This window comes from Pelobates fuscus, chromosome 4 (genome assembly GCF_036172605.1).
Source record: "Pelobates fuscus isolate aPelFus1 chromosome 4, aPelFus1.pri, whole genome shotgun sequence".
Taxonomy (NCBI): Eukaryota; Metazoa; Chordata; class Amphibia; order Anura; family Pelobatidae; genus Pelobates; species Pelobates fuscus.
The window spans coordinates 335,844,939-335,871,375 of NC_086320.1; the positions used below are offsets into that span (position 1 = coordinate 335,844,939).

A 26,437-nucleotide genomic window follows, 5' to 3' on the forward strand; every position below is an offset into this window, starting at 1 on the left:
TCAATGTATGTGGGGAATTTCTGAAAATTAGTTGAGCTATTATTAATATATATTTCTTCTTCTCCAAGGGCCACCTTAAAATAGGGTTATCTACACAGTTGTCTACTCTCGTTTGTTTTTAATTTCTTATGGTAGATCCAGCTCTGTTGATCCACCTCTACTCATGAGAGGTTACAAAGAATCAACCATTGATCTCTATTAAATATATTTTCAGTTTTGTCTAAATTATCAGTGAAATCAACATATATTAAATGATGTACCAACACTGAAAGTGTTGGATTATTGAATTTCCAAGCTGTGAAAAGACATAATGAATGATGTTTATCTCATTGACGTGGAATTTGCTGCCAAAGCAGTAAAGTTATTAGCAGGATATCCAAAGGCAAATTCTGAGAGATTAGGATTTGAAACCGACAGATGAATCATCAATAATTCCTTTTTTATTATATTATTTTTAGGATTTGATCGGGAAACCGTAAAAAGAAACATTTGTCTCCTGTTTGAAAATGCTGTCAGGAAGCGTTTAATGGCACAAAGAAGAATTGGTTGTCTTTTGTCAGGTACATTTTTAATGAAATCGCATTTATTTTTTTCTCTATTTTTAGATCTGAAACATTTCTGTGCTCTCAGCTCCAGAAAATATTGTTGGTTTCTCTGCACATTTATCTAATTTTGTCACATTTATTGGTTCTGCCTAAAGCTCATTAAAAATAATAATAAAAAAGGATATTAATATTGATGCAACAGTTATTTTAATTAATTGGGCTATGACTTGTAGAAAACTGATCAAGCATTTATTTTCACAGTGGAAATGGAAATATTTTGTTAAAACTAAAACTATTTGTGGAGTTGAAATGATCCTTATTAAAAGTCTCTAAAAGTTCAGATAGTATATACCTTCCAACAATGGCCTAGATTTAATAGTTTAAAGTAACCTTTTAAGTTATTTAATATTTTGGATAAACTTTTAAAACTATTAAAATATCAAAAAATATATTATCTGTATAAATAAAATCTAAATCTAAACGTATTATAATATTTGAAATGTTTATCCAAACATTCTAATCATTTGAAAAACATAGCAAAAAATATTAAATCAAGGCCAGTAGTTGATATAAAAAAAAATAGAATAATTGGGGCTTGCAAGTTGCAACAAGCCCTAAAAAGTCCTGAAAGAGACTGGAACATCTCAGTGCACTTGGCTTATCAAGTACTGCAAACCAGTCAATCAAGACTGCTTATATGCAGAGTGCTTCGAAGATTATCTACATAGGCAAAAATGTCTTCTAATGATAGTCCAGAACTGTGAGTGGTTTTAATGACATTTTTGGACTGAACGTTAGAGTGATGTTCTTCTGATGTCCCCAGAAGTGGGATATCATGAAAATACTTACAAATAGCATTTATTTTTTATTACTGGTCTGCTATACTTTCTTGCCAGCATGTTTCCATTAGAAAAACTTAAATGAACATGTTTTACCATGCTCTCACCTAGCTGTACCCTTAAAAATAGGAACACTTAAAGGGATTCTCTGGTGCCAGGAAAGCAAACCCGTTTCCTGGCACTGTAGAATCCTGGAGTGCCCCCCCCCTCCCACCCCGCATCCAATGTCACTGTAGTGGTTAAAACCCTTTCAGACACTTACCTGAAGACGGTGCCCCTCGTCGCTGGGTCAGGCTCCGCCCACGCTCCTCATCCGTCGACCTCAGCTGGCGGGGGAAACCTAATGCGCATGCATTGTAATGGCCACGCTTGCATTAGGATTTCCCCATAGGAAAGCATTATTCAATGCTTTCCTATGGGGATTCCGGCGACGCTGGAGGTCCTCATGCATCGCACAAGGACTTCCAGCGTCGTTTAGATAACCAAAAGCCACTAGATGAGGACTTAACCCTGCAAGGTAATTATAGCAGATTATAAAATAGGCTGAAGTGGTCTGGGTTCCCACACTGTCCATTTATTAGAGGGTATAAGGCATGGTTTAACTTGGAAGCAATGCAATGCGATACTTTCAAAATTCAAGATAAGCTACCTGAGCTCAAATGATTCCCCATTTCCGCAGAATTTCTGATTTTTTTTTTTTTTTAATTCTTTATTTTTGCAATGCATATATTAATCACAGGCATACATATGGTGCCCCAACGGCAATCCATATGCAGGTTCCAAGACATTAGTTACAGTGGGGAAAAGTTAAGCAATGCACTTTTTTTTTTTTGTAAATATACATATGGTTTGAACAGAAGCGTATATTAAACAAGTTGTGTTAAGATGCAATCTAAAACAACGGTTATGTGAATCGCGTTAAATAGGCTAAACATCGCTAAAGGTATGGGTGCTTAAGTAAGTGTTAAGATTAGGTTACATGCTGGGCAGGGTTCAACTGCGAATATTCGTGTCAATTCTGTTTACGTACTCGCTGGGTGTCACACAGTAGGCCCCTTGGAAAAGTTGTTAACTTTACAAGCTAGGTACACGCTATAACTACAGCTATCATAATAAATTGCTTAAGTAGAGTAAGTGGTAAGAGGTTATATCCTGCTATCCGTCTGTTAGAGCCCTTAAGTGCTATGTATCGATAAAGTTCTAAACAGATAAACATGTCTAAGTTCTAGGCTGTTTTCCTTACTACGCACATTTTATATACATCATGAAAGTCACAAACTATGCGGCATCGAAAGCTTTCAATAAACTTGCTAGACTAAACATTCAGGTGGCATCGTTAGGTACGCGTAAGCTTACGGTATGATATATCTGAATGAAAGAGTGAAACAATGCAGCATGGGAGAGATAGTACAGGTGAATAACATACAGCAGGTGTGTTATAAAAACATGCTTCCTTATATGCTATAGAATAAGTTGCTCTGTAGGTAAAAGCATGCTCAGGAAGCCAGACTATATGCCTTAAATTATATCAGGCAGGCTGTAATGTTAGCTGCAGGTGAGAGTCCCAGTTTACATGCATGTGAGGCCTTATGTATCAGTCTTCTGGCCTTCCTGCTCCTCGTGGCAGCGGACTAGTGCCCGGGTGATATGGTATGTTCAACCTATGCCCTGCTTAGCGAGGTGTGAGAAGACTCATTGCTTGGGTGAGGCTGGCTGTGCGTTACACTGTGTGGTTGTCGCTTTCGGGCGCCGCCATTTGCTTTTCCTTGCCGGCATGAGAGGGATTCTTCCCCTGTCATTCCTCTGAAGGTCGGTAGCAGCCTTGGTGGTGAGTTTGAGGATGCCCATGGGAGTCATCTTGGTTTTAGGCTGAGTGGGGAGAGAGTGTCCCGTGGGTGCGCCCCCTCGAGTGTCCCGTTTTGTTTCATGCACGGAGTTTCCTGGTGGGAGTTAGTGCCATGCGGTGCTCCGGCTCCTCAGTGTTGCCGCTGCTCTCTCCTCATGTGAGTTGAGTGGGCCGCTGGGCTTCGGCTCCGATGGCCTCGGGGGCTGGTGAGTGTTTCTCCACTTTTTTACAGGGTTGGGAGGTAGGAGTCGCGTCGTGATCGCGGGGTAGCAGGTCTCACCTCTGCCTCCTGCCCACATGGCGCCCGCCATTTTGGTTACATCGTCTGGGTCCCCCCTGCCCCATTTGGACTGTCACGTTTCAGGCCTCAGGGTGAGGACCGGGATCACCCCCCCGGCCCACGGGGGGGAGCAAGGCCGGATCCGCTCGGGCTTGTGCCTCGGGTTGGGGTCTGTGGTGCAGGATAGCAGGGCGGCGGCCGTCCTCCCCACTCACCGCAGGTGAAGGCCTCAGCGTTTGCCACTAGAGTTTCTCCCCCAGGGGACTGCAGCTCATCGAGCCAGCCTCTCCCTGGATCCAGCAGTCCCCTTGCTCCGGGCACCTTCGTTGTCGGTCTGATTTAGGTGAAAAAAGGCTTATTTTCGTAGGTTTTTGCAGGTTTTTGCAGGAGCTGCTCCGGCCTGCGACCGGCCAGCTCGGCGGTCTGGCCCCGCCCCTTCTGACTTTTTTTTCCCCCAACATTGCAATATTGTAAGTAGGTTTTCAAATTAGCATGGGTCTTTATTCAGAGAATCAGCCCCTTACCAGGTAACATATATGATGATGGTCAAGGTGGTGTCTTTTTGAGAGCGAGATTAGCGAAAAATGTCTTATTTAATCATAAACATCTCATATATGCGTCATATTAATTTTGTGAAACATTCGAATATTACAAAAAAGTTAACACATTAGATTATATCATTCTGATCCATTTTGTCTTGCATTGTATTTAGAAGAAATATATAGTAACACATAACATTATAAGGTTAAAAAAATGTAAGGTATATAATTCTGTTTCTCAATATAGATTCGTGCGTATGTTCTATCCAATCACTAATAATTATTGTAGTCATACATTATCATTTTAACATTTGGAAAGCGATCACGTATTCTATCCCTGATCTGCTCATAGTGTTCAAAATTGAATGACTTTCAACCCTGTCTTTACATAGAAAATAAAATAATGATTTTGAAAAATTATGGTAAGTGATATATTAAACTAGAATTGTGCTTAGCTCATCCTATTATGCAATAAAAGAGAACATTCTCAAGTCTAATGCAAAAAAAGCTGTGATGAATGTACCTTGGAGGGAACAGTTGTCTTTTTTTACATATGCTTTCTTGTTAAAGGGAAACTCCAGGCACCCAGACCACTTCTGCCCATTGGAGTGGTCTGGGTGCCAACTCCCATCACCCATAACCCTGCAAGTGTAATTATTGCAGTTTTTATAAACTGCAATTATTACCTTGCAGGGTTAAGTTATCCTCTAGAGGGACTTCCGGGTTCTTAAAACACGAAAAGTGTTTTAAATGACGCTTGACGTCCTCAGGCTATGCATGAGGAGCTCCAGTGTCGCCAGAATCCCCATGGGAAAGCATTGAATAATGCTTTTCTATGGGGAGGTCTAATGCGCGCGCATTAGGTCTCCCCCACCGGCTGACATCGGTGGGGGAGGAGCGTGGACGGAGCCTGACCCATCGCTGAGGGACATCGGCGCTGGATTCAGGTAAGTAATTGAAGGGGTTTCCACCCCTTCAGCAACATGGGATGGGAATGGGAGGGAGGGGGCACTGCAGGATTCTGCAGTGCCAGGAAAACGGATTTAATGTCAGGTTACATTCCTGAAGAATAGTGAGATTTTAATATATCAGTTATAAACTAGCCACACTAGTTTTTTTAAAATAATTTATCATGATCTATAAGGAGTAAAACTTTAAAAAAGCTTTACTGCTACTGATAATCAGTTAGTCCTAATCAGAGCTGGCCCAAGACATTGTGGTTCCTGGATCCAAGAATGCCTTTCTCCCCCTCGCCCCACCCCCTATATACTCCGCAGAGGCTGCCAGGGCCCATAACCAGTGGTGTATTTTGGTTTTGTGCTGCCCTAGGCATGACTAAGCTCGGGCACCCCCTAATCTAAATTCGCTCCACCCCTTCCTGTCAAGGCCGCATCTCTTCCAGTTTAAGACCAACACACACTCCTCCCTGTGTCTCTCTCCCCCCTCTATCTCTTTCACCCCCTCTTTTCCCCGTGTCTATCACTTTCCCCCCTCTGTCTCTTTCTCCCCCTTTCCCTGTGTCACTTTTTCCACCCTCTGTCTCTCTCTTCCCCCTGTGTCTTTCTCCCCCTCCCCCGTGTCTCTCTCTTATCCCTATGTCTTTTTCTCCCCCTCCCGCTCCCCCTTTGCCTCTCTATTACCCCTCTGTCTCTTTCTTCCCCTCCCCCTGTGTCTCTCTCTTACCCCACTGTCTCTTTGTTCTCCCACCCCCCTATGTTTATGTCTACCCTTCACCACCCCCTGATGCTGACCTTGTCTGACAGTCTGTCAGACAGCCCAGGAGGACTGAAGGAGGTGGCAGAGCGGACTATCATGCTCCCTCGTGGCTCCCATAGTTCCCAGCATGGACACATCATAGAGTAATCACTACTCTATGATGTGGCTGTGCTGGGAAATGTAGGAACCATGAGGGAGCATCAGAGTTTGCTCTGCCCCCTCCCTCAGTCCTCCTGTGCTGACAGCTGTACTGCTGTCAGTATCAGTGATTGTGCCGCCAGACCGGTTTAGTGGCCATCCTGTCTGGAAGCACCACCATACACTACATGAGATGCAGCCGCTGGCCGACTATAGCGTAACTATAGAAAATAACCACAGGAAATAAGAGTTGTGCAGCCCCCAGGTGCCGTGGCTCTCCGGGAAATTTCCCGGTATCCCAGTGGGCCAGTCCGGCCCTAGATTCCACAATGACACTGCTGGAGGTGGAGTTACACACATCTGGCAGTAAATGGGTTAAACTTTATGTGCAGAATTTCAAAGCTGAAATGATCATGGTGATTGGAGTAACCCTTTAAAGAGACACTATAGTCACCAGAACCACTATAGCTTGAATCAGAAATGAAATGCTGCCTTTTCAGAGAAAATGCAGTGTTTACCTTGCAATCTAGAAACACCTCTAGTGATGTCGCGGACATAAAATTTTCGGTTTGCGAACGGCGAACGCGAACTTCCACAAACGTTCGCGAACCGGGCGAACCGCCATAGACTTCAATGGGCAGGCGAATTTTAAAATCCACAGGGATCCTTAGGATAGGTGTCAATCCATATCTGCCAAGTGACCCTATGTAGGGGGAACAGTCCCTATTCTGCTCTGTGTCAGTGTGTATCAGGGATCCTTAGGATAGGTGTCAATCCATATCTGCCAAGTGACCCTATGTAGGGGGCACAGTCCCTATTCTGCTCTGTGTCAGTGTGTATCAGGGATCCTTAGGATAGGTGTCAATCCATATCTGCCAAGTGACCCTATGTAGGGGGAACAGTCCCTATTCTGCTCTGTGTCAGTGTGTACCAGGGATCCTTAGGATAGGTGTCAATCCATATCTGCCATGTGACCCTATGTAGGGGGAACAGTCCCTATTCTGCTCTGTGTCAGTGTGTATCAGGGATCCTTAGGATAGGTGTCAATCCATATCTGCCAAGTGACACTATGTAGGGGGAACAGTCCCTATTCTGCTCTGTGTCAGTGTGTATCAGGGATCCTTAGGAAAGGTGTCAATCCATATCTGCCAAGTGACCCTATGTAGGGGGAACAGTTCTATTCTGCTCTGTGTCAGTGTGTATCAGGGATCCTTAGGATAGGTGTCAATCCATATCTGCCAAGTGACCCTATGTAGGGGGAACAGTCCCTATTCTGCTCTGTGTCAGTGTGTATCAGGGATCCTTAGGATAGGTGTCAATCCATATCTGCCAAGTGACCCTATGTAGGAGGAACAGTCCCTATTCTGCTCTGTGTCAGTGTCTGGGGGGAGTATCTGCAGTAATACAGAGTGTCTGGAGGGAGTATCTGCAGTAACACAGGGTGTCTGGAGGGAGTATCTGCAGTAACACAGAATGTCTGGAGGGAGTATCTGCAGTAACACAGAATGTCTGGAGGGAGTATCTGCAGTAACACAGAGTGTCTGGGGGGAGTATCTGCAGTAACACAGAGTGTCTGGGGGAGTATCTGCAGTAACACAGAGTGTCTGGGGGGAGTATCTGCAGTAACACAGAGTGTCTGGGGGGAGTATCTGCAGTAACACAGAGTGTCTGGAGGGAGTATCTGCAGTAACACAGAGTGTCTGGAGGGAGTATCTGCAGTAACACAGAGTGTCTGGAGGGAGTATCTGCAGTAACACAGAGTGTCTGGGGGGAGTATCTGCAGTAACACAGAGTGTCTGGGGGGAGTATCTGCAGTAATACAGAGTGTCTGGGGGGAGTATCTGCAGTAAAGAAAAAAATAACAAATTGAAGAAAAAAAAAATGAATGCAGCTTCCGAATGAATCTTAAATGGATGCTGTCCAGGAGGTGGGAGGGTCTGGAAGGGAGGGTCTGCTGCTGATTGGCTGGAATGTGTCTGCTGACTGTTAGGCACAGGGTCAAAGTTTACTTAATGATGACGAATAGGGGGCGGACCGAACATCGCATATGTTCGCCCGCTGCCGCGAACACGCTATGTTCGCCAGGAACTATTCGCCGGCAAACCGCCCAGGACATCACTAAACACCTCTAGTAGACGTCACTCAGACGGCCAATAGAGATGCTTCCTATTTCACTGCCGCACCTTGTGCGGCACCTACGTTCAGAATCTCCAGGCTCTGTGTGGAAATGCTAAACATTTCTAACAAAAATAATCAATACTAAACTTTAAAGTACTTTGTTTATATGATTACAGCTTACATGATCTATTTGCATTACCAGGTGGTTTGGACTCTAGCCTGGTCGCAGCAACCCTTCTGAAACTAATGAAAGAAAGCACTCATTCTTATCCTTTACAAACTTTTGCAATAGGCAGCGATGATAGTCCTGATTTACTGGCTGCCAGAAAGGTATGACATGTTTCCTTACAGTTTATTTTTAGTGAAGTAAATCTGTATTGTTCCCAGAATATTTTTAGTATAGTTAAGTTTGAGAATGACATTCAAACTTTATTACTCTTTGTATTAATTATTTTTTATTGTGATTGGCTGGTGTGAGGCATTAACCAATCATAATACAATAAGTCTTTGTTAAAACATAGATGTAAATGTGTGTCTGCGCATGGCAAATTTCTTTCACAATCCCTGGTATTTAGAAAGGTGCAAGGGGGCGGGGCCTGACCAACATGGGCGACAGACATACATGTGGTGAGCTCCTCTCACAAATCAAGCAAAACAGGGCAAAAAACGAGTTTATACCCACAAAACTGCACCTCAAGAGACGGTACACGGCACTTGCACAAAAGGGTATGATCACAGATGACGCCAGAGACTCACCCGCTGATCCGGCATCAAGATGAGGCCTACACACGGTGTGAAACCCATGGAAGGAGGAAGCGGCCGATCCTTCAACCTGGGGCTGCAAGGCTACAGCAAACGACCCGTTCCCCCCCCCCCCACTGGACCGGTGGGGGTCATCCCGGTCCCTGCTGGGGGAGAAGCAGGAGAGAGTACCTCACAAAACCCCGCTGCCGACTCTCGCTCCCGAGCCGCAACTAACATGGCTACCGGTGTGAGGGAGCACGACGCCACGTGGGAAAGCAAATTTAATACTAAATTTGAAGCGATATGTACAGCATTCTGGCGCCGGATTAACACCCGTGCAGAACAGACGCGACTGCCTACCACTCCTGCCCCGCAGCTCAAGATGACAGCTACCCCAGAGGCCGGCTCCGTTGAGGCGGCGGGCCCAGAAACAAAATCGGACGGCACGGTAGCCTGCACCGCCTGCTCTTCTTCTGAGCTGGGCACTCAATCGGAGGTTCCTCTCCAATGCCAGCCGTACACCCGGGGAGACCTCTGCACACTGAAGAAACCCCGGGCTCACGACCCTCAACAAGGGACCGTCGGCAAGAAGGCATGAGTGCCCTCTAAAGCCTCAGGCCGAGGACACGCGGCATGCGGACACCACGGGTCCAGGAACAGCCGAAAACGACTAACACCCAGGTCAGCCAAAAGACCCTCCGCAAGACAAGGACGGTCCAGCAAAGCACCGCTGACCTGCACCCAAACACCAGGCAGACAGGGCCTCCTCTCAAGACCCGATAGTAGGTTGACAACAAGCTACAAACATGGACATACACCCTAAATGTATCACTGACCCAGCAAACGGACCATGTTAATTTAGGGGATTCAGAAAAGCGATAATTTCTCTATTGTTTACCCCTCTCTCTCTATAACCACCTACTGCTATTAATACTATCGACCATACTACTCCTTTTCACCCAGCAGATACCTCACGCAGCATACAAGTATATCACATATAAGACACGCTCCAGCTTGACACCAATTACATATGTATGCTTACTAAACAACACACAGGTTAGACAGAAACCTTCTTATATGCCTGTATATATCTTGTTTGCTTATAAACCTAATCTGTGACATGTTTTATTAACAGGTTTTATTAACGTGTTTTATTAGCATAACTTAGACTGCCTCTACTGTGAAATTCTGTTTAAAGCTGTTAAACCTTATAAGCTCCTGTCGTTAACTAAAATGTCTATCCTACCTTTTCGTAACTATCAGCCTGATTGAAACTAATGTTGTAGACATTTATATCTAGCCTGACTCCTTTTAAAAATTGTGCTGTCAATGTTCGCCATGAAACTGTTTATTCTTTGTTATACCATCGACTTGTATCTGCTGTCGTGGCGATATAAGCACTACAAAAAAAAAAGAATAAAAAAAAAAAAAAAAAAGAAAGGTGCAAGATACTTTTTCTGTGCTTGTTTTGTTTTTACTAAGTATTTTGTGATGGTTCATTACTTTAAGATAGGAGGTTTTTTTAGTATTATTCCAATGGACAGGGCCGGCCAGTCCCTATACCCAGTATTTGTATATATACAGCGGGTATATGCAGTTTTGGGCCCTGCTGGCTTGTACATGTGACATCTTTTTTAAATACATTTTAAATACTTGTTACGCTTTTTCACTTCACACTTGTTCTGTCTCAGAATTTTACATATCTTTCTATACACATAACCCCAGATTGCCCTTAAACAATGTATGTGGTCTCCCAGCATTTATGTCACTATTTGTAGTGCCAGACAAGAGTACCTCACTCTGTGTGTTCTATCTCAATGACATAGAAGAGAAAAGTGACAGTATTAAATCAAACATATATTTTCAGAAGAAAGTACCGTATATACTCGAGTATAAGCCGAGTTTTTCAGCCCATTTTTTGGGCTGAAAAACCCCAACTCGGCTTATACTCGAGTCAAGGTCTGTATTATGGCAATTTGCATTGCCATAATACAGACTGGGGGGAGAGGGGGGCTGGCAGAGCTGTACTTACCTGTTCTGCAGCTCCTGTCAGCTCTCTCCTCCTCTGCGCCGTCCGGTCAGCACCTCGGTCAGCTCCCAGTGTAAATCTCGCGAGAGCCGCGGCTCTCGCGAGATTTACACTGGGAGCTGACAGAAGAGCAGAACGGACGGCGCAGAGGAGGAGAGAGCTGACAGGAGCTGCAGAACAGGTAAGTACAGCTCTGCCAGCCCCCCTCTCCCCCCCACTGAACTGCCACTGGACCACCAGGGAAGGAGAGCCCCCCTCCCTGCCATGTATCAAGCAGGGAGGGGGGACGAAAGACAAAATATAAATAAAATACGAAATAATAATACAAAATTAATAATAATAAAAAAAAATTAATAATAACAAAAAAAAGGGGGATAAGGACCACTATGGGAGGGGGGGGGGGGGTATAAGGACCACTATGGGAGGGAAGGGGGTATAAGGACCACTATGGGAGGGAGGGGGGTATAAGGACCGCTATGGGAGGGAGGGGGGGTATAAGGACCACTATGGGAGGTAGGGGGGGGATAAGGACCACTATGGGAGGGAGGGGGGGGATAAGGACCACTATGGGAGGGAGGGGGGGGATAAGGACCACTATGGGAGGGAGGGGGGGATAAGGACCACTATGGGAGGGAGGGGGTGGGATAAGGACCACTATGGTAGGGAGGGGGTGGGATAAGGACCACTATGGTAGGGAGGGGGTGGGATAAGGAATACTATTGGAGGGAGGGGGGGGATAAGGACCCCTATGGGAGGGAGGGGGGGTATAAGGACCACTATGGGAGGGAGGGGGTGGGATAAGGACCACTATGGGAGGGAGGGGGGGTATAAGGACCACTATGAGAGGGAGGGGGGGTATATGGACCACTATGGGAGGGATGGGGGGGATAAGGAACACTATGGGAGGGAGAAGGGGGATAAGGACCACTATGAGAGGGAGGGGGTGGGATAAGGACCACTATGGGAGGGGAGGGGGAAGTAAGGACCACTAGGGGAGGGGAGGGTAAGGACCACTAGGGGAGGGGTGAGTCAGGACCACTGGGGGGGGGGGGGGTGAAGGAACACGGGGGTGGGGAGGTAAGGACCACTGAGGGAGGAGGAGGGGAAGTCAGGACATATGGGGGGGGAGGGGGCGGCAACATTTTTTTTGCCTACGGCGGCAAATATCCTTGCACCGGCCCTGCACACACTGCATTCATGCACACACACACTGCATTCATGCACACACACACTGCATTCATGCACACACACATTGCACTCATACACACGCTGCACTCATACACACACGCTGCACTCATACACACACGCTGCACTCATACACACACACATACGCACACACTGCATTCATTATACACACACTGTAAATAAATATTCAATTAATATATTTTTTTTAGGATCTAATTTTATTTAGAAATTTACCAGTAGCTGCTGCATTTCCCACCCTAGTCTTATACTCGAGTCAATAAATTTTCCAATTTTTTTGGGATAAAATTAGGGGCCTCGGCTTATATTCGGGTCGGCTTATACTCGAGTATATACGGTATGTATGTTTAAAGTTTACAAGCTAGATTATTTGAATATACATACTTTCTTCTGAAAATATATGTTCAGTATAGACTGATCCCCTTGGCAAACTCCAGTTTATTCCCACCTTAAAATAGTGCTTCAGAATATATTGTTGAATAAATAAATAAAAAAATCTAAAATAATATATTTTATCCAACACCACTGCGTGTAGAATGTAAATGCTGCATAAATATACACTGATATTGTGTAGGTCCGCCTAGCGCTGCCAAAACATCTCAGATGTGTTTAGGCATGGACTCCTCAAGACCTCTGAACGTGTCCTGCGGTATCTGGCACCATGACTGAGTTATTAATTAGACTGAAAATTAAGGACAATTTAGCTAAAATTGAAGCAAAGCTGACTGAGAATTAGTCAATTTCAGCTATTTTAGCTTGAACTTAATATTCAACTTCATATTGAATTCCCAGCAATTCTCACTTTAGTGAGTTTACTTGACTGTAGCTGATAACAAAGAAAGTTAGATTATTGAGTATAAACAACAACGGCCTCATGATTTATTGGATAACCGATATTCCTCGCTGTAACCCCCAATTTAGCTTCTAATAATGTTTCACTTTAATAGGAGATAAAAAGGTGGATTAGTCTGACCATTTCCTGTTTTTTCCACCTCTTTTCCTACCTCTGTCTAACCCAAGTAACCTTCAAAGCTCTTACTGCCTTTTTCACTATTGGAAAAGAAGAACGTGTATCCAAAATCCATTCTAAAAAATGTGTTTTCTAGTGGAAAACTAGCCCTACCTAGTCTCCGTACTAGATACTAAATCAGGGGTAGAAAAATACATATCCAGGCACAACTGAGTTTTTTTCTAAAAGGCAGTGGTTTATTTGAAACAAGGAAGTAGAGAAAATGTTTTGGTTCCTCTCTGAGCCTTCATCACGACTTGAGTCACTACAGCTCCCGGCATCACTAAGCAGCGTGCAAGGGAGCTGAGCAAGAAAATCACCACTCTCTAGCTGCCTACGTTGCACGCTTGCCTGCCTTCCTGCCTGCACGTCCGCCTGCCTGCCCGCCCAGCATCCCCACTGGACCCAAGTAAAAAATACACCCAGTTCTTCCAAAGGTAGGGAGGCTGCGTGGTTTTAAAATAAGATAAAATAAAAATAGTGTTGGGGGAATATGTGTGTGTGTGAGAGCCTTTCAGTCAGTGACTGTGCATGTGTATGTCTGTCAGTGTGTGTCTGTCAGTGAATGTGTGTGTGCATTTCTGTCAGTGTGTCTGTGAGTGAATGTGTGTGTGTGTGTATGTCTGTCAGTGTGTGTCTGTGAGTGAGTGAGTGGGTGTGTATGTGTGTGTATGTCAGTGTGTATTTATGAGTGTGTGTGTGTTTGTGTGTGTATGCTAGTCAGTGTGTCTGTCAGTTAATGTGTGTGTCTTTCACTGTGTGTGCCTGCATATGTGTGTGTGTCTGTCAGGGCATGTCTGAAGTGAGTGTGGGTGTCTGTCAGTGAATGTGGGTGTCTGAGTGATTGTGTCTGTCAGTGAGTGTGTGTGTCTGTCAGTGTGTGTCTGTCAGTGTGTGTCTATCAGTGTGTGAGTGTGTGTGTCTTTCAGTGAATGTGTGTGTCTGAGTGATTGTGTCTGTCAATGTGTGTCTGAGGGATTGTGTGTGTATGTCAGTGTGTCTGTAAATGAGTGAGTGTGTGTATCTGTGTGTGTGTGCCTGAGTGATTGTATGTGTCTGTTAGATTGTGTCAAATCGTTGAGTTTGTGTAAGCAGGGCTGGCCTTAGGGATGTGCGAGCTGTGTGGTAGCACAGGGCACCATGCCTCCAGGGTGCACCATACTGCCGACATAGTTTGCACATGCCCCAGGTGACAGGAGTGAGAGCGTGTATAGAGCACCCCCTATACTGCAGGTCTGCCCACCCGGGTGGAGAACTTAATTATCCTCCAGCCGGGACTATAAAAAAAAAGAAATCACAAAGGCAGTAGGGATGAAACGGAGCTTCATGCGCGGCGGGGGCTGAGATTAATTAGGTACAGCAGCAGAGCTAAAAGGACAGTGGGGCGTAGCTAAAAGAACCCGCTGCCTTAAACGTCTGCACACTAAGTGGGAAGCAGGAAGGAGCCCCTGCTTCCCCAACTACCAGGTACCAAGGCCTGCAGTGCCTTCCCTCCTCACTCCAGTCCATAATGGCAAGAGGTAATGTGTGTTTGACTGTGTGTGTGTATGTGTGTGCCTGTCTGTAGCAGTGTTGGACTGTCCGTAAGAATGTCTGTAACTGTGTGTGTGACTCCCTGTAACTGTGTGTGTGAGACTGCCAGTTACTGTGTGCGTGTCTGTAAGTGTGTGTGTGTTTGACAGTCTGTAACTGTGTGTGTGTGTGCCTGGAAAGGTGTGTGTAACTGCATGTAAGCATGTGTGACTGGATGTAACATTGTGGTGGGTGACCACCTGTAACAGTGTGTCAATGTCTGTCTGTAACTGTGTGTCACTGCCTGCAGCTGTGTGTGTATCTTTGTGCCTGTAACTGTGTGTCAGTCTGCCTGTAACTGTGTGCTACTATCTAACTGTGTGTGTCCGCCTGTAACAGTGTGTGTGTGTGTGTAACAGTCTGCGTGTGACTGTCTAACTGTGTGTATGTGTGTGTGACGGTCTGCCTGTAATGGTTTGTGTGTGACTGTGTGTGACTGTCTGCCTCTAAGTCTGTGTGTGACTGTCTGCACCTGTGTATGTGTATTTGTCTGCCTGTAACTGTGTGTGTGTGTGTGTGTGACTGTCTGCCTGTGTGTATGTGTGTGACTGTCTAGCTGTGTGTATGTGTGTTTGACTTTCTGCCTGTAATGGTGTGTGTGTGACTGTCTATAACTGTGTGACTGTGTGTGTGACAGGGGGATGGAGGGGAAAGGGGCGCTGTAAAGATTATTCGCATAGGGCGCCTAATGGACTAAGTCCGGCCCTGTGTGTATGTCAGTGTGTGTCTGTCAGTGAGTGTATGTCAGTGTATCTCAGAGTGTGTGCCTGTCAGTGAGTGGGTGCGTCAGTGTTTGTCTGTCAGTCAAAGTGTGTCTTAGTCTTTAACAGGAAGAGGTGTGGCCTTGACAGGAAAGGGTGAGGGAAATGTAAATTAGGGGGCGTCTGAGTTCTGTCATGCCTAGGGCAGCACAAATCCAAAATACACCACTGCATGCACCCCCTAAATATGTATGCTCAAAAAAATAATTTAATACATTTTTCACATAAGACAGAAGCTGTCAGGCATTTTTGGTAAACAAATTCTAGCGGTGCAATAGAGTCTAGTGAATAAATTGTGAGTTGGTGAGCAGATGTTAGAACGAAATAGCTGCATTCAGGACAAAATAGTTGAGTTATAAAAAACAAATCTAATTCCATGTAATTAATGTTTCCAGCAACTTAGTAACTTAGTTGTCCTAAATGTATCAGTTGGCTCTCAGGTAATGTGCCCCATACTCTACTTTAAAGAAAGTGTGACATCGAAAATGAATTGAAAATCTTTTCCATTATTTTTTTTAATTAAACATGTATATGTATAACCATGTAATTCATGTATAATTTACTACATTTACCACTTTAATACATCATATTCCAGGTTGCATCCCATATCGGCAGTGAGCATCATGAAATCATGTTTGATGCAGAAGAAGGGATTCAGGTAGTAGATGAGGTTATTTTCACCTTGGAAACCTATGACATCACAACTGTACGAGCTTCTGTTGGTAAGATACGTATATATATATATATATTTATATAGTTACACATGAACTTTCATGACATCCTAACATTTACTCCGATATGAAGATAGCTTCTTGTTCTGCATTGAAAATGATTTTAATATATAAAACTGTAAAAACAATTAGCTAATAGATGCAGTTTTTTGAAGGTATTTCAAAAGGTCTACAGTAATCAAAATGATTAGTAGAACTGTGTACAGAACGTATCCTCTGCCAAGATCAGAATGTTCTGATATAAGAGAAAAAGCTACTGATAAAATACATCTGGCACAGATTAACCTTTAATACCTGTTCCAACAATTGTAGCAATACAAATGTTCTTTGTTATCCAGGAAGATTTGCAGACTTTTACCAATATAAACCAAAATGAACCTAAATTCCACTCAATAGTGACCTGTTAAATTTGTAGTCATGAAAGTTAAACTGTTTTTAAATATTTAAGTTATCGTAAAACATTTAACTTTTATTTACTTGTATTAAACTAAGTAGATATTCTTTGTTACTGTATTTTTGCACAATTGCGCAAGGGTTTGTAGCTCTCTGTCATGGTAAAAAAATTAGACGTGCAATTCGTTTCGTTACGAATGTACAATCCCACAAATTTCGGACATTCAGATGCTTACGAATGTCCGAAGTTCAAATTGACAAATTTACGATTTGCTGAAGTGCCGAACCGAACCGAATTGCCGAAGTCCCGAATTGCGTTAAGGTTAGGGTTAGAGGTAGGGTTAGGGTCCAAATTGTCGAAGTCCTGAATTTCGGAAGTGTCGAACCGAATGCCATTGGTCCAAATTGCCTAAGCAGACACATTTTTTTACTTACCCAAATTTTTTTGCCCATGCACATCCCTAATAAAAATCTCTCATTTATATATTATATATTTAATATATATAAATATATAAATATATAAACTTGATTTTTGTAATGCTCCTCCTTTCCTTCTATTGCTCACTTCTCAGGTGAACAAAAATTCATGAATCATCTTTTTTCCCATTAATTATGACTTTTTGACACCATGGGCGGAATTGAGAATCACAAATGAAAATGAACATGCTTGACCATCGTATGTTTCGGTAAATTTAGTGATTCGGGTACAATTCGCTCAGAGTTTGGGAATTTGTCTGATCACCAAATCAGTCCAATTTCAGTCAAATTGCAATTTGGACCAAAACAAATCTCAAAGTCTACAGCCCTTCCTTTGCCCATATCCCCACTCACACCCCTAAAATAAATGTCTGTCTGTGTTCATTTGAAGAGTTGGGAGGTATGCCTGGGCTCTCCACTACTCTATTAAGTCTGAGTTCAGACAGCTATTCTAGAAGAGGACTTACACAACTCATCAATAAAAAGGGAAATAAAAACTGGGATGAATTTTGGAATCACAGTTTTTAAGCAGTCATATTCAACAAATCTAAGCCATTTTTTGCAGGAGAGAGTAGAACAATGCCAGGCACAACCCACATATCATGGCAAACAGTCTAGGATTGTGGTCAAACATACATGCCTGGGTTAGGTGTTTTCTAAATTGTTACATGCAGAGGAAGGACAGCAAGCATGAATAGGAAGAGATAAACTATCTATATAGGCAGCTTTTAGCAGGTGGATCTTCAGATACAAGGGTACAAGAGTATCCAAGTCCTGTCGGAAGCTTTATAGAGAATTTATATGATGGATCTGGTCTCAAGAACATACGTGAAGTTGTGGTCTCCTTCATCCCCCAGGTGGTGCAACTTGAGTTATTGAAGCATCAGGGTAATCTTTTATGCAACCCTGCAGCCACTGAATGGCCGACACTAAATGTGACTCAATCGTACAAACCAAAATTTGGAATAGGTGGGCCAATGATAACAAATAAGTTATTCAGTAAGCAACATGTAAATCACTAAGTAAGCAACAAAACTCTGATAGCCGAAAGAATAGCTGAGTTGGAGAATATGAGGTCATTGTGGCCCATAAGAATGAATTTCTTGACCAATTCCTGGTTCAGTGAATAACTTTTCTTGTTTAGCCAATACTGGAATAGTTAAAAAAAAAAGAAAGGCAGAAAAAAAATTTGAATTACCAGCAAAAATACTAAAAAAGGTTATCTGATACAAAATCAGTGTTTTAGACAAAGTGGCAAATAAATAAAATACAGCTAAATATACTCACAATGTATGCTATGACTCCTGCACAGCAGTTATATTGCTCAAAATGTGTCATTCACCCCCTGAATATATATTTTTTTCATGCTCCATAACACTGATGTTCATTTCTATATGATTAAACTCAAGCCGGCCTTAGTGTTATATAATATAATTAAAAAGGATTATGATTAAGTAATGAATCTGCTTTTTATAAGATAGTTTTATGACAAGTAGTTGATCTCTTGGGAATCCTTACTAATTCATTGCAAGTTATTCTATAAGATTTTATTAATCCTTGCCTGATGCACAAGGATTTTCTGTGAAGTACATAATGACTTTAATGTTTAATTATATAATTGAATATTTTAACTCTGTATCAAAGAAACACTACAGCATTAGGCATACAATAGCATTAGAATTATGTTAGCACGCTACAGTGGTCTCGGTACTGGTTAGATTTAGCCCGCCCCCCCTCCAATTAAATTTTATAAAGGGTGGAAAAGTTACTTTTTTTCCAGGCTGAGACTGAGCTGTAACTCCTCCTCCTGTGACATCATCTGTCATCTGTCCTCATAGAGCAACATTGAGGAAGAGAATTGTATGTGCAATGCTCCTCAAATCGAAAGCTTTCCATTAAAAGCACTCAGAGGAGGTGTCGTGTAAGAATCGTTTGACTCAGTTTATTGAGATGAAGTGGTCTGGGTGCTTATAGTGTCCCTTTAACAGCAATAGAACAGTTTAGAACTAGGACTATATGATAAGGTAAATAAGTAACAATTATATAATCAAGCTTTTATTTGTTTACAGGAATGTATTTGATTTCCAAGTACATTCGGAAAAAAACAGACAGTGTGGTGATATTTTCAGGAGAGGGCTCCGATGAACTTACGCAGGGATACATTTATTTTCATAAGGTAATCCTTTTTATCTTCTTTGTTTGATGTTAAATTAAGAGGGAAAAATACAAAAGTGATATCAATATAAATATATGTGTAGATATGCTGTAATTGTTCCTCATATTGCATGTAATTCCTGCAAGTCATTGTCCGAGAGCTCAAAATTACTCCCTGCTCCCTGGCACTGGAAAGTTTAAAGTCAATAAAAATTATTTAAAAGGAACAGATAGACCTATCTATCAGCCGGTCATTCTGTCCAACAGAATGATATACTGTGAGGTTATTTATTAAAAAATATGTTTTTGATAAAAATTCTAAAAGTATACTGTACAAAGGTAAATTCATTGACTTCCATGGTGCTTGCTACATGTTTTGAACTTCGTCCAGTGTTGCTCATGGACCCTCTGAGGTTTATTGTAGTTTAACTGTAGAATGTGATCATAACTGTGTCCAAAGTTCCACCGGCCAGGACAGCAAACTCTCTTCAGTAAACTCTGAATTTCCTTGCATCAGGTTTTTATGTTACAAATCTGAGTTAGGTTAGGGCACGTGGCTCCTTTATATTTAAATATCTTTATTGTATTTTCAATGCAAACATCAAAAAAATGATATGTGGAAAAATAAAATTCTGAATTTGATTTTGCAAATTTGGCAGGTTGAATTTGACTCAGTTCTCCTGCATGGGGGTTGTTAAAATTCCTCTGTGGTTCTTTTTATTCACTAATAACTGAATGCTAACCCAAACTGATCCGTGCTGTTTTCAATGGTTCTCTTTGCTGCAGTGAAATCCATTTGATAATAGCTCAACTGAATTACTGCCTAATTTACATATTGCAATGAAAACGTTGTTAGGGTAAGAGTATCTCTGAGAGGGATTTAGGATTGAGGTTTCCTTATAGGGTTGCCTGGATAAAGGGGTGACATTAGAGTGACTTAGGGTTGCGGAGATTAGAGATTTGGGTGGTCTCAATCAGGGGACTGGAATAGCCAAATGAAGAGAATTCAATAGTAATTTAGTTATACATCATCTGCTTGAGAATAATGAAATTATCCAAATTAAATGCATGTTTAACTGACTTCACCAAACAATCAAACTTCATCTGAATGGAGGTTTGACTTTTGGCAACCACATGGTATTCAGCTGTCTTTCTGTTATAATTTGGTATTTAGTGAATAGATTTTGACACAGTATCCTTTACTAACTTGCTGTCTGTGCTTTCAGCCTATGGTTGCTGTCTAAGGTTTGATGGCTTTGGAAATATATTACAGAAACCTTCATATTTCCTGTGCAGTCAAGGCTTTGCTTGCCAGGCGAGCTTAATTTAAAAATAAATAAATACTTGAAAACAGTATGATAGAAAGGGGAGGTCTACAACAAAAGACTCCTTTCACCATAACCACTAAAATACGTGGTAGTGTTATGGTGCTAAGCATGTTGCTCAACTCATAAAGTGTCTCAACAAACGTTCTCCATTTCACTTTTAGAGGATATACTAGAAAACCTACCAAGACAGAAAACAAACTGGTGCAGATAGAGACATTGGCCCAGTAAAGACTACGATACCCAGAAAAAAATAAAGGAGGTCGCTAACAGGAACAGGGAAGCCTGTATCTACCCCTACTGGAAAGGGTCCCTTCTGGCAGTCAGATGGGCTTCAGCATACTTAATGACATGAAATACCATGGAGTAGTTTTATACTGTGCGGTACCATTAACTAGCAAATCTATCTATCTATCTATCTTAATCTATACAATTGATTCATTAATTGTAATCTGAATGGGACATTTAACCTACACAGCTGTCAATGACAGGTCTACTTTAAAGTGGACATTTCCCAGGTTTAGAATACAACAATTCTTCTAATGCTTGATGTGACATAAAAATGAGATCATCTTCAAATAACAAGATAGTCCAACCCATGAACACTCAGTTTGTTTAAGCACAAATTGCTATCATGATCAGTACATTGGAATTTAGTTAGCTCTGGATAAACGTAACATACAGCTCTTACCCTGTTTTTGGACTGCAGGTCTTAACACAACTTCTAACATATGTCATCCATATATCTAGGCACCAACACCAGAAGAGGCTGCAGAAGATAGTGAGCGCTTGCTAAGGGAACTTTATTTGTTTGATGTACTTCGTGCTGATCGAACAACTGCTGCACATGGGTAGGTGTTTCTCCCAAACCCATAAATTAAATATCAAAATGCTATAATGCAGAAGCTGAAATTATTTTATGGTGCTCTATCTATTCGTGGGACATACAATTCTGTGTTTTATTCTGTGCTTTGGTTATAGATTGGCACAGAATTTTTTTTTTACAATTTATCATTTTTAACATGTATTTAGATATGCTCACAAGGACTAAATTGAAAATGAGAGAAATATCATACATTCTTTTTGGTAAAATATTTTATAAATAAATAAAACGGTGGCATGTCTGTCTATGGATATGTCTAAGAAATATTTATTGTGAATTTTATGTTATTTTTAAACCTAAAGATAGTTTTTCTTTGTTCATACAAGCCTTGAACTCCGAGTGCCATTTCTGGATCATCGCTTTACATCTTATTATCTGTCGTTGCCTCCAGAGCTCAGAATTCCAAAGGTATAGAATGAAATTCAGAAATATGTATTTCTTCAAATGCTTCCTTTCTGTATAACTGAAAAATATAAACACCTGCATTGTACTCTTGGTCTGCAACTTAGAATGGAATTGAAAAATACCTCCTGAGGGAAGCTTTTGAAGATTCTGACCTTCTTCCAAAAGACATACTGTGGAGACCAAAGGAAGCCTTTAGCGATGGTTTAATGTCTGTCAAGAAATCTTGGTACACAGTTCTTCAGGAATACATTGAACAGCAGGTATTTTTATTTATTTTAAAAAATACTAAAACTCGTCAATGCCCTAACCTGTTTGTTATTGACATGTATTAAACAATAGAAAACATTTTAAAACACGTATGGTATATCGACACATGAGATACCAAATAAGATAAGTCATGAGATCCTACAGGATGTCAATCCAAACACACTATAACATGACTTTCTTATAGATATAGTATAGATTATCATTGTGTGTGTATGGCAGCATATTTCAAAAAGTCAAGAAATTATATTTCATCAGATAACATTAGCGTGAAAATCCCCCTAATAAATATTTGGTGGCTCCCCCTTTGCCTTGAAAACCGCATACGTTCTTCTAGGTACACTTGCACAAAGTCAGGGATTTTGAAGGCAGTTGCATGATTAAACACTTATACCAAATAATCATCAATTTACTATGTAGGCTGGGACACAGTCATTAAATAAAACAGAAACAGCTATGTGGGAGGAATAAAACTGGGTGCTAACAAGGTTAGGTTACTGAAGAAAGCTGGTTTAATGTCATACATCATAGCAATATATAATACACAAAGTATACAAAAGTATAACAAAAAATGCGAAACTTTAAATATAAACATGCACACATGATAAATAACCTCCACAATATAATATATGATAATAATAAATACAACTTGATAATATAATAAACCTAAAAAAGAAAAACACAATCGTTTAACACAGCTACAGATATCAGGAGCACCATAGCAAGACTCACCACAACAATGCTGACAACCACAGTGTTTGACCAAGAATACTTAGTGATAGCAGATAAAAGACACATCATGCTTTCTTCCCTTCACTATCGAAATATGTTCAGTAGTGCCATCGGTTCAAAATGGGCAGAAACCAGTGGACTCCTCGTATACCAAGCTACTGTCCATAGGAATTTGGCCAGAAAAAGTCTTCATGGGGCCTATTACCCAATGATATGTCTCTAATAACACCTATTGAAAATGTAACCATCTTTAATGTATGTTAAGTGTATAAAGAACATCCTCTACCGTTTTCTGCAAGTCTATGGTATGTAGAGTGATCAGTGGAAGGGGGATTTTTGTGTACCCCTATCCCACCTGTAACCTGGAAATTGCGTGCCCCAGGCCAATGCTCCCTAAGGTGGCCAGTGTGCAACATTATGATAGCACCGACCCTGTAAAAACATCCATACAAGGGCCTTATCGATACTTAACATCTTGTTTCAGCAAATGTTTCTTTATGCTTCTGTCCTGTACATTCATGGACTACTGAGATAGACTATAGCTGTAACTCATAAAGACTTCTGTGTGCCTGTAAGACCCATTCGTGCATACTAGGCATCTGTTTAGGCTTTTTGCCAGCTGGTGTGAAGCTAGATCTGTATTCAAGAAATGCCTGTTTATATTTAAATGATTTCACAACCAATATTTACATTTAGACTCAGTATGCAGTACATGCACAAGAGGCACAATGAAAGGACAACTGTCATCTGAAAATATTTGTAATATAATAATCCTTTAATCAAGTATTGAAATTAAATATATAATTTAATGGAGATAATGTAAACAAAAAAATGAAAAACAGAAAAACGAATCCCTACCTTTAAAAAAGACAGGATCAATCAGCTATATCAATGCACCTTCTCAATGAGCTTCTCTGCTTTGCTCCCTGCATCATCAGTTTAACTGTTTGACAAAGATCAGTTTCATTGTGGTCAGTAAAACGATGCATGGGAATATAATTAGTAGGATGTGATCTTTATGCTTAGCATGCATCTGTAAGTCTCGCCTGCTTTGTAGACTGTACAGGGCAATGCCGAATGATGTCACTGCACTAAGCAGGGAGTGAAGCAGGGAAGAACAGAGAGACTTGTGGTTGGAATTGAACACTGTTGACCAAAGGTGCATGTATTGATTATCCTGCCATAAACTAAATGTAGGGATGGGTTTTCTCTTTCTCATTTTTTTATTTTTATTTTTTTTTACATATATTTCATTTACAAAAATCAGTTTTCTATTAAATAAATGTTGAATGCACATGCAGAAGAAATTATTTTATGATTTCCCTCCCGCAGTTGTGTTTAATTTTTAATGTATCCATTTTTTTCCATTCAGATATTTAAAACATCACTTTTAATACAAATCAGCCACTAGATGGCGATGTACCACTATAAGTGTTTTGTTTTTTTTCTGTACTGTTTAGTGTACGATGAGACATACTTTGGCAAACGTTATTATTGACATCTTTTAAAATACAGTACATTTAGAAATTAATGCAAACAGTGATTACTTCAACACCCCAAATACATTTTGCCTCACCAAACGCTTACGACAATACATATAAAAACATGTATACATAAAAAACTTTTCACTTATACATGTTTTTACATTTGGAAATGAGGTCTTGTTACACGTCTACCACTTGCGACTTTGGAAGCCAGAACACTCTACCCTCAATAGTGCTTGCTTTTTTTTCTCCTTATTTTTATTCTATTTAACACTCTCCCTGGCTCAGAATTTGAACATGCACCCATGCAAGAGCCGGCAATACAGTCCAATCACAGGATTCTCAATGAGAAGCCTTTTATTGGACTGTGCGAGGCCCTGGCTGACGTTGGATGGAGTCGTGGAAAGCAGTGCATGGGGCTTCACCCATTTTATTGCAAAATGTAAGGGAGTTGATACCTAACTAATAATGTCCAATAGGGCATTTTAAATAGAAAAACTTCCCACGCCCCATAAAAAGCTGTTGAAGTATACCTTTTTGATTGAGACAAAAAGCATTTAAAAAAATGACTTACCAAATAATAAAGTTACAGATAAGAAAACAGTGTCATAGACATTTTCCCCATATATTCTATAATCCCTTCACACACACACACATATATATATATAGTACGTACAGTGAGCCTTCAGCTGATGTCCCCAGATCCGTGCTGGTACTGGAGCCGCTATTTTGAGGAGTTAGGAGACTGAGTGTCCCTGATCTTTGGGCTTTTAATAGGCCTCACTCTGTGGTTGGTTTAGCATCGGGGCTTGTGCCATGCCAACTGGTCAGTGCCATGTTCTCTTGGTCTCTGCTCTGGAGACTAGGGTGCTTGGCAGCTAGTCGGGCTACCAGGAGGCCACAAGTACAACGTGGATTGGAGTGGGTGAGTGGTTTGTGGTGATGTGTCCGAGGTTTGAAAGCTGGTCGTCAGCTCAGATTGCTTACTTGCTTCTATTGTGGCCCAGAACCTCTGAAACAGGAGATCCAGTTTAGTCATGAGTGTGGCAGTTTGGGGCTCAGCTGGGTCTCAAGCCGTGATCGCCATCATCTTGGAAGCCACGTGGTGTTTCCGAGCAGAGCAGTCCCTGTTCCCAAGAGTGTCGCGGTCCAGAGAGGGGGGGGGGGAGTGCAGGTGTCCGCTCCCCATGTCAGGATGTGGGGTCTGGAGAGCTGCTGAGACATACCTCCGACGCCTGACAGGCTTGATGGCCGCAGCAAGTGAGGGAAGTGTAGTCCGGTTCAGGAAAGTGCCGAGTCCGGCACTGACCGAGTCACCAGATTCTCCACGATGCGGTGAGTAACTTCTCAGAGCTGAAAACTTTTTAGTTTGGCAGAAATATAGCTGGTTTAGCAGGTTATTGCTCAGGAGCTCGCCTTGCATGCGTCCTCTCTGCCTTCACACACATATATATACATATTTATATATAAAAAAAATCCAAAAAGGTAGCAGCACTCACGGTCCAGATAAAAAATCCAAATTTTATTAAAGCATATTTAAAATGATCGACGTTTCAGTCCACTACACAGGACTTTCCTCAAGATCAACAGTTCTGAGAACTGTTGATCTTGAGGAAAGTCCCGTGTAGTGGACTGAAACGTCGATCATTTTAAATATGCTTTAATAAAATTTGGATTTTTTATCTGGACCGTGAGTGTTGCTACGTCTTTGGATTTTTTGGATATTTAAAGCCTTGGCTTAGCACCCGGCACACAAGGGACATTTAAAGCGTGAGTGCAAGAGCATTTTTTCTTTTTTCCATAATTTTATATATATATATATATATATATATATATATATATATTAGCCTATATAATATGCATGTGTTGCCCATTGTATTAAATATGTATGTATCTTATATATGTTGCCACTTTACCTTTGCATTGTCCATACCATACTACCCTCAAATTGCAGATATATACACAAACAGACTAATACAGAACATATACATACTCTGGTACATGCAAAGTGTGTCTGTGTGTGTATCTGTATGCCTGCCAGTGTGTCTGTGTGTGTATTTGTAGGTCTGTGTGTTTGTCTGTGTTTGTCTGTATGTCTTTGTGTCTGTCAGTGTGTATGTGGGTGTTTGTATTTCAGTGTGTGCGTGTGTATCTATATGTCTGTCAGTGTGTGTGTATCTGTGTGTCTCTCAGTATGGGTCTGTGTGTATGCCAGTGTGTGTCTGTATATGTATCAGTGTGTGTATCTGT

The 26,437-nt window shown here is 41.6% G+C and overlaps 1 protein-coding gene across 1 annotated transcript in view; it reads left to right on the plus strand.

Moving 5' to 3' along the window:
* ASNS (asparagine synthetase (glutamine-hydrolyzing)) overlaps positions 1–26,437 on the plus strand; it is a 58,652-nt gene that overhangs the window by 28,052 nt on the left and 4,163 nt on the right. The window contains exons 5-11 of the mRNA XM_063450747.1: positions 459–560; positions 8,224–8,351; positions 15,935–16,061; positions 19,010–19,116; positions 21,170–21,270; positions 21,629–21,710; positions 21,812–21,967. Coding sequence (XP_063306817.1) covers positions 459–560; positions 8,224–8,351; positions 15,935–16,061; positions 19,010–19,116; positions 21,170–21,270; positions 21,629–21,710; positions 21,812–21,967 — 803 coding nt within the window. The remainder of the gene's footprint in view (positions 1–458; positions 561–8,223; positions 8,352–15,934; positions 16,062–19,009; positions 19,117–21,169; positions 21,271–21,628; positions 21,711–21,811; positions 21,968–26,437) is intronic.